General features: G+C 36.8%; 1 protein-coding gene across 1 annotated transcript; it reads left to right on the top strand.

The window, feature by feature from the left end:
• The first annotated feature begins 4050 nt into the window (after positions 1-4050).
• On the top strand, positions 4051-6009 carry LOC131607364 (L-ascorbate oxidase homolog). Its single transcript, XM_058879380.1, has one exon. It carries the CDS (start codon positions 4195-4197, stop codon positions 5833-5835), a length of 1641 nt encoding a protein of 546 aa, XP_058735363.1. The 5' UTR covers positions 4051-4194; the 3' UTR covers positions 5836-6009.
• Positions 6010-9485: the final 3476 nt, after the last annotated feature.

Raw genomic sequence — 9485 nt, 5'->3', positions numbered from 1 at the left:
GAAACAAACAATGGCTGATAGACTTTGACTCTGAAAGGAGGACAAAGATCAGATGTGCTGATGATAAGTACCTATATGCAGAAGGTATGGGAAATGTCAAAGTCAAAGTGAAGAATGGAAAGACTGTTCTGATCAAGGATGTTTGGTATGTTCCTGGAATCAGAAGCAATCTGATGAGTGTGGGTCAGCTCATTGAGAAAGGTTTCTCAGTTGTTATGAAGAATAACCTCTTGAAGTTGTATGATTCCAATCAGAAGTTGATTATGCAATCTGAACAGGGAAGCAACAGAACATTCAAGGTGAATGTAGAAACAGCTGAAATAGAGTGTCTGAGTGCTGAAGGCTCAGAAGGTGATAGTAAGCTGTGGCACAAGAGGTTGGGGCACTTGAACTATAGAAGCCTGGGGCATCTAAGTTCTAAGAAACTTGTACATGGCATTCCAAAGATTGTGAAGCCTGAGAAGTCATGTGAGGTATGCATGAAAGGCAAACAACCCAGATTGCCATTCGTATCAGAAGTTGCTCCAAGAGCAAAGCATGCTCTGGGAGTAGTGCACTCTGATGTGTGTGGACCATTTCCAGAACCTTCACTTGGAGGAAATAGGTATTTTGTGTCTTTTGTGGATGAGTTCACAAGAATGACGTGGGTAACTCTCATTAAGTTTAAGAATGAGGTGTTTACAGAATTCCAGAAGTTCAAGGTGAAGGCTGAGAAGCAGAGTGGTCAGAAGATAAAGATTCTCAGAACGGATGGTGGAGGCGAGTATAACTCTACAGAATTCCAGAAGTTCTGTGATGATAATGGAATTGAGCATGAAGTTACTGCTCCTTATACTCCTCAACACAATGGTCTTGCTGAACGTAGAAACCGTACTTTGCTTGATATGACGAGAAGTATGCTTAAAGAGAAGAAGCTTCCTCATAATCTATGGGGAGAAGCTGTTGCTACTGCAGCATATGTACTCAACAGGTGTCCAACGAAGAGGCTGAAGGAAATTGTTCCTCTAGAGAAGTGGACTAAAGAGAAACAGAGTGTTAGTCATCTGAAGATTTTTGGTTCTGTGTGTTACAAACACGTTCCAGAAGCTAGAAGGAAGAAGCTGGATGATAGAAGCAAAGTGATGTTATTGGTGGGGTACCACAGTACAGGTGCATACAAGCTCTATTATCCAGAAACTAACAAAGTTGAAGTCAGCAGAGATGTCATTGTGAAGGAATCAGAAGTTTGGGATTGGAAAGAGTCTCAACCAACTTCTGATGTAGAGATAACTTTTGAAGAAAAATTAGAGTCAGAAGATGAATCTTCTGAAGACGAGTCAGAAGATGAAGCATCTTCTGAAGATGAGTCAGAAGGAGAATCTGATTCTGATCCAGATTCTGATGATGATCCAGATTCTGGTGGTAGTCATGATTCTGGAAGGGAAAACTCTGAAGACATAGGGTCTGGAGGACAAGCTTCTGGAGATGATCATGGAGGTGGTGACTCAGGAGTAGCTGACTCTGAAGTAGCTCAGCGACCACAAAGAGTCAGAACTATACCAAGGAGGTTTGCAGATTTTGACATGTTGCACGACACAGAAGTTGACTCAGAAGGAGAGGTCATTCAGTGCGCCATGTTAGTAGATTCTGAACCAGTAAGTATAGAAGAAGCGCTCAAGAAGAAGGTCTGGCTAAATGCCATGAAAGAAGAACTTGAGGCTATAGAAAGAAACAAGACTTGGAAGCTGACAGAACTTCCAAAGAAGAAGAAAGCCATCAGCGTCAGATGGGTTTTCAAGGTAAAGCTGAAGCCAGATGGATCAGTTGGTAAACACAAAGCGAGGCTAGTGGCTAGAGGTTTTCTTCAGAAACCTGGACTAGATTACTTTGAGGTGTTTGCTCCTGTAGCTAGACATGAAACAATCAGGCTGGTGATTGCGTTAGCTGCGAACAGAGGTTGGTCCTTGATGCATCTGGATGTAAAGTCTGCATTTCTGAACGGTCCATTACAAGAGGAGGTATACGTGTCACAACCCCCTGGCTTTGTGAAAAAGAATAAGGAAGGGATGGTGTACAAATTACACAAAGCTCTGTATGGATTGAAGCAAGCACCCAGAGCTTGGAATTTGAAGATTGATTCATTTTTCAAGAAGCAAGGGTTTCAGAAGTGTGAGATGGAATATGGAGTTTATGTGCAACATTCTGGAAGCAATATGATTCTGCTGTGTCTGTATGTTGATGACATATTGCTTACAGGGAGTTGTCCAGAAGATCTGATGAAGTTCAAGAAGGTGCTTATGAATGAGTTTGAGATTACAGACCTTGGGAAAATGTCATATTTTCTAGGGATGGAGATTCTGTACTCAGAAGATGGTATCATTCTGCATCAGTTGAAGTATGAGTTAGAACTTCTGAAGAAATTCAAGTTGGAGAATTGCAAAGCTGCTGTTACACCATCAGAAGTGAATCAGAAGTTGGACTCTGATTCTGAAGGTGAAGATGTTGATGCTACGGTATTCAAACAGCTGGTTGGTTCTCTAAGGTATTTGTGTAATACCAGGCCTGATATATGCTATGCAGTTGGATTGGTTAGTAGGTTCATGAGTAAACCTAAGTGGTCCCATTACCAAGCTGCTGTCAGAGTCTTGAGATATGTCAAGGGAACTCTGAAGTTTGGCATATTGTTTCCTTCTGGGAGAAAGGATGAATCAGAGTTATTAAGTTATTCTGATTCTGATTGGTGTGGAGACAGAGTTGATAGAAGGAGTACTTCTGGATATTTGTTCATGTTTCTGGGAGGCCCTATCTCTTGGAGTTCCAAGAAGCAACCTGTTGTTGCTCTATCAACCTGTGAAGCTGAGTACATCGCAGGCGCTGTAGCTGCATGTCAAGCTGTGTGGCTTCTGAATCTATTAAAAGATCTGAAGATTAGAGTGAAGAAGCCTTTGAAGCTGATGATTGATAACAAGTCTGCAATCAATCTTGCCAAGAATCCGGTGTTACACGGAAGAAGCAAGCATATTGAGACTAAGTATCATTTCTTGAGAAGCCAAGTCCAGAATGGAACATTAGAAGTTGTGCACTGTAGCACTCAGAAGCAAGTGGCAGATGTTCTGACAAAGGCGATCAAGACGGATCAATTTCTGCTCTTGAGGGATGGAATTGGCGTTGTCAGTTTTTGATTGAAGAATATGAATTAAGGGATGGTATTGAAGAGTAATTCAATATTCAGAAGATGGACTGATCTTCTGATGGTTACTCAGAAGATAGTATTGACCAGAAGATGCTGTCTGGGTCCCATTAGCTTAGCTGTTTAGTAGTAAGGGTACTTTAGTATTTTGTAGTACTGTTTGTAGTTTAGACTTGTTCACTAAGTTTACTGTTTTAGGGCTTATGTGGCAAGATTTTCTTTTCTTATAAATAGCCTTGTAGTAGCTGTCATTTATAACAACGCAAGTAGAATACAACATTTATTCTCTCATCTCTTTTGCGCCGTTATTCTATTATTCTCTTTGTCACCATCTTTATTCATTGTGCACCAACATTTATAAGGACCCACATCATATTTAACTATTATATGCCGCTTTGCTATATTTATCTACTTTTAGTGACTGACTATTTAAAAGAGAGATGTGCACAGGACCAATTAGTGAGAGATTCACTTATTAAATTATACATACCCAATCAACATTTGTATCTAAGGGTAAAAAAATCTCAAATTATGATGATTGATAATACAGTTGTGGTAGTAATTAGACAGAACTATTTAAGCGGATTGGTTCATAAATGTAGATAACTAAATATAGAATTGAATATTTTCCTTGGGTTTTCTAATTATTTTCAATATGAAATCGATAAACAAAAAATTCTTAAAAAAAGACAAAAAGTAACTAGAAAGTCAAAGAGCAAAACATGAGTGGTGGAGAGACACATAAGGTGCACCAACAATGGAGTGCGGGTGAGAGGCAAGTTCGAAGAAAACAAAACAAACCCCTAGTATCTAAAAAAAGGTTGTAACAAAGACATATATATAAAGGCATGTTCACATGCATGTAAAAAAAACAGAAGAAGTAGTAATATGTTATCTTCTTCCAGTAAATAAATTAAAAAAAAAAAGAGTTAGGAAGGAACTAGGAAAGGGTTGTACAGAATAAAAAAAATAATACCCTTACAGAAAAAAATATTGTTGGCTTAAGAAAAAACACAAAAACAAATATGGCTCGTGGGGCTATTTTGGCTTTGATGGTTTGCCTTATGGCAACAACAGCAGTAAGGTCTGAAGATCCTTATGTTTACTACACATGGAATGTTACATATGGTACCGTTGCTCCTTTGGGGATTCCTCAACAAGGAATCCTCATCAATGGACTTTTCCCCGGACCTGAAATCAATGGTACCAGTAATAACAACATTGTAATTAATGTTTTTAATAATCTAGATGAGCCACTCCTTTTCACATGGAGTGGTATTCAACAAAGGAAAAACTCCTGGGCGGATGGTACATTGGGAACCCAATGTCCCATTCCTCCGGGAACGAACTATACATATAAATTTCAAGTTAAGGATCAAATCGGTAGTTACTTTTACTACCCTACCACCGGCCTCCAAAGAGCGGCTGGTGGTATAGGTGGAATTAGAGTTTTCAGCCGGTTGTTGATTCCTGTCCCGTATGCTGATCCTGCTGACGAATACTGGGTCCTTATCGGTGATTGGTACGGTAAAAGCCACACCACTTTGAGACAATATCTAGACAGTGGTCGATCCATTGGAAGACCTGATGGTATCCACATCATGGGAAAATCCAACAGTATTGAACCACTATACACCATGGAGCCAGGAAAAACCTATAAATACAGAATCTGCAACGTTGGTCTCAAAGAGTCTCTCAACTTCAGAATCCAAGGTCACCCAATGAAACTGGTTGAAATGGAAGGCTCTCACCTAGTACAAAACAACTACGATTCCCTCGACGTTCACGTCGGACAATGCTACACAGTCCTCGTGACCGCCGATAAGGAACCCAGGGACTACCACTTGGTGGCTTCCACTCGTTTCACCCAGAAGGTTACAACAACAACCGCTATTATCCGTTACTCAAATGGTGTAGGCCCTGCCTCTCCCATTCTCCCACCTGCTCCGGCGGGCTGGGTCTGGTCTATGAACCAGCTCCGTTCTTTCCGTTGGAACTTAACCGCTAGTGCTGCCAGGCCCAACCCACAGGGCTCTTACCATTACGGTCTGATCAACATCACCCGTACCATCAAGCTTGTTAACTCTAATTCCAGGGTTAACGGAAAGCTCCGTTATGGGATTAACGGAGTTTCTCACGTCAACCCTGAAACCCCGCTCAAGCTCGCTGAATACTACGGTGTTGCTGATAAGGTTTTCAAATACAACACCATCTCTGATAACCCCCCTGCCGTCATCAATGATCTGACCTTGGCTCCCAACGTAATCAACGCCACCTTCCGTACCTTCATCGAGATCATCCTCGAGAATCCCACCAAGTGCATTCAGTCCTACAACTTGGATGGCTACTCTTTCTTCGTGACGGCTGTTGAGCCAGGGAGATGGACACCCGAAAAGAGAAGTACCTACAACCTTTTGGATGCAGTAAGCAGACACACAGTGCAAGTGTTCCCCAAGGCATGGGCTGCAATCATGTTGACATTCGACAATGCTGGTATGTGGAACTTGAGATCTTTACAAGCCGAGAACAATTACCTTGGTCAACAATTGTACATTAGTGTCTTGTCTCCTGAAAAATCCAACAGGGATGAGTACAACCTTCCCGATAATCAGCTTGTTTGCGGCATCGTCAAAGATTTGCCAAGGCCTGCACCAAAGTACAATTAATTTAAATCATCATGCATTGAGTGGATGCATGTATATATACATATGGGCTGGTTTATCTTTGATTTGTGCAGTACTTTAGCTGTTGTATCAACCAACCCTTTCCTATGTGCAAGGAATTTATACCGTCAATATTGTAAAACTATCTATGAATGAAAATTTTTAATTTCCTTCCAATTATCTTCGTCTAATTTGTCTATTTTCTCTTTCATTTAGGTCATGGCAATTTTTTTAAGAGCTGAACTCTACTTCCACTTATTATTATTAACTAGAGTAATAACTATATATTTATAACTTGTGATGCTTATATGTTTTTATAAAGTAAATTATAAAATGAAAATATTAACACTATCAAATATACTATTTCCTGAGAAATAGTTTTCACTTCTACATCCTTCACATTAAAAGACATACATGTAAAAACAACATTGTTTTAGAGTTTTCATACAATCAAATGAAATAGCACAGAGAGACCACATTTAATCTTAGATACTCCACTCAAGGAGATAACCACCTAAATGTAGGTGAAAAGTCTCTTGGAAGAACCAAATTTCACCTTAATTACCAAAAAATTCTATATCAAAACGATATCACTGCCAAATCACAAATAAATAAGATGTTGATTCACAAATAAATAAGAAGTCGATTCTACAAGCCTGTCACATAAAATACAAAAAGCATCCTTAGTGTCAACTAAAATCCACTAAAAAAAATTATTAGCCACGTGAAAATCACATTACAACGCAAAATATTACATCGCAACATCCAAATTAGCAACATGTGAAAACGCATTGCGGGAAAATAAATCGCAACTTAGTTATGATATGAAAAACACTTCACAACTTTGTCATGTGAAATTCACATTGCAAATTAAGTGTTGCCATCCAAATCAGCTACGTATTAGAGTGCAAAGATAGATGCAGAAAGTAGGGGTTCAAGTTTGACTAGTTTGCGACGTGAAAAACATTTCTCAAAATTGAATACGTATCAGACTGCTGCCACGTGATTTATATTTCGCACTTTTAATTTTTTTGAATAAATAAAATATTTTCATAAAATGATTAATGAGATATAATTAATAATTATATTTTAAATAATAACTAATAAAATATAAAAATTATATTTTTATTTCAAATAATAATTATAAATATGAAAATTTATGAAAATTCAATTAAAAAGATTAATAAACTACAAAAATTAATATTTGAAATTTTAAAAAAGTAAAATAACAATAAAAATATTCAACAAATGTAAGAAAGTCAATCATCGACATCGATCTCACCACCACCACCGCCGCCGCCATCATCTTCTTCTTCTTCTTCTTTATGGCTCCTTGACCACCAACTGTACCAAATATGCTATTTTTGGTAAATTCATCAAATCCTTCATTTTTCATCCATTGTACCATATGTTTGGTTCCTTTGTGAAAACATACATTCTGGCATTTTCTTTTGCGAAACTCTTAATGCTTCCTCTAACTCGAGTTGTCTCTTCCTCATTTTCTCTATTTCGGCCTTTTTTCTCCGCCTCGCGTGTCGCCGCCTTGTGTCTCGCCTCGTTTGGTGCTAATTGTCTCACTGTTTATATCATTTCTGGTGTTAATTCTAGTGGACATGATGATCCTTCTCCATTTGCAATTCTCTTGAATAAATTTTGATCCCCTTTTCTATAGTTGGAGGCCAAAATTTTCCTTAATGACAAAATCTTGAGTCAGAGGCTTTTGAATAAAGTTGTTGAAGCTTGGTCAGAGTTCATAGTCACTTTCTCTTTTTAGTTAACTTCTTGAGTAAGAGACTTCTGGTAAAATTTGTTGAAGCTTGATCAAAGTTTCTTCAGAGCTTTGAAAACATTGAAACTTTAGAGTCTTGAATCAGAGTCATTATGGATAATATTCTTTCATGATTTGAATCAATGTTGTCAAGATCGAGATCTTACATAAGATCGAGAGAGGACATTAAAATCGTAAAATATAAAATCGTAATTAAGATCGGAAGATCTTACTCAATTAATTTTATAAGATCGAGAGATGATAACAAGATCGTAAAATATTAGATCGTCACCAAAATCGTAAGATTTTACCAAAAAATAATATCATACAAACATATATAAATAAATAAATTAAATTAAAAACATAATTTTTATATAAACATTATATTTGAAAAATAAAAACAATTAAAAAACCTATACATATTTCTATTGTCACTGTTCGGCATTGGTTCTACCATTATTTTAGATTCCATCCCTTTGGGGATTAGGAATGATTTTGTAAAGAATAGGTTAGGTATACCTTTCTTTAGGTTTGCGTAATTTGGGACTAACTGGTTCTCCGCTTTGTTCTATTTCTTTTTAATATATATCATCACCTTATTTAAAAAAAAAAAAAAGTCACGTGAAGAAGAAAAAGTTAAGAATTTAAAATCATTTTTGCTACTTCAATTTTTCCATATTAGCAATGATAGGAGTCCTTTGCATGCTATCATAAGACACATCTGAAAACATTTTATATTATAAAGTTTTTTTTAAAGATTTACATATAATCATATTATAAACATCTAAAGTAGTATCATCTTGGAAGCTGGATTAAGTCAGACGGTGGTGACGGTGATGCTATATATTTTCAAGAATTATTAATATTATATTATACTATTATATTGAAAAGTAATACATTGAATACAGAGAGAGTCACGTGAATTTCAAGAGCCAAATCAACTTTTCAAGGACCATAATTTATATTATATTATATTATTTTGTAGAAGATGAAAATGCATAAGGCAAAACAAAAAACAGAGCATAAAAACAATAAGAACAGAGCAATTGAAAAAAATTAAGTATTTATGTATTTATAGCATGCGGGTTGTGAACCGGGTCGCACTTTACCCGGTAAATAAGCCCTATATTTTTCAGATTTTGTGGGATTCTACTATCAGCCTTTTAAATCTATTCATTTTACCGTGATTTTCGCTTGAAAACGATCCTGTTTACGATCCAGATCGGTGGAGGTGATTAAGATTGCAAAATCGTGCGATTCCACGATCTGGATCGCGATCTTGATAACATTGATTTGAATTGATGCTTTCGGATGTAGATTTGCTTGTAAACACATCTTGTATTTTAACATTGGTTCAGAGTGCGTTTGGTGTCTAGAGTTCAGAGTTACTCGTTCAGAATCCAGAATTTTTACTAGTCCAAAGTCCATAACTTACTCGTTCATATTCCAGAACTAATTATCAGACCCTACGCACTTAACAAACCGTTATAATACAAAATTGTCCTCCTTGTATTGTATACTTGTTATCATCAAAACTCAAAGATTAGTTGCAGAATCAAACTTGTTCCATCAAGGTCTAAAACCATAAAAGTATCCATTAGCTCCCTTACCGCCATTTACTAATCTCCAAATATAAAGCTCCACACTTGGATCAATAGGATTTGAACCTATCAGAGTATACTCAGGATGTTCAGATAGAAATTGTGTGAACAATATCTAATACTCCTCCTACACCTACATAAAAAATTAAATTAAATATAGTTTAAACACTTTAGTTATATATAAGATCGAGAAATAAGTGGAATTTTAATTATTATACTTACTTTTTTATAAAAGATCGAGAAATAAGTGGAATTTTAATTATTATACTTACTTTTTGATAAAA

Source organism: Vicia villosa, linkage group LG5, assembly GCF_029867415.1.
Source record: "Vicia villosa cultivar HV-30 ecotype Madison, WI linkage group LG5, Vvil1.0, whole genome shotgun sequence".
NCBI classification, from domain to species: domain Eukaryota; kingdom Viridiplantae; phylum Streptophyta; class Magnoliopsida; order Fabales; family Fabaceae; genus Vicia; species Vicia villosa.
The sequence above is the reverse complement of the archived record's forward strand: the minus strand, read 5'-3'. Positions and strand labels throughout refer to the sequence as shown.

What these genes read in the sequence shown, in the direction of transcription:
- LOC131607364 (XM_058879380.1), top strand. Translation starts at nt 4,195, where the DNA reads ATGGCTCGTGGGGCTATTTTGGCTTTGATGGTTTGCCTTATGGCAACA.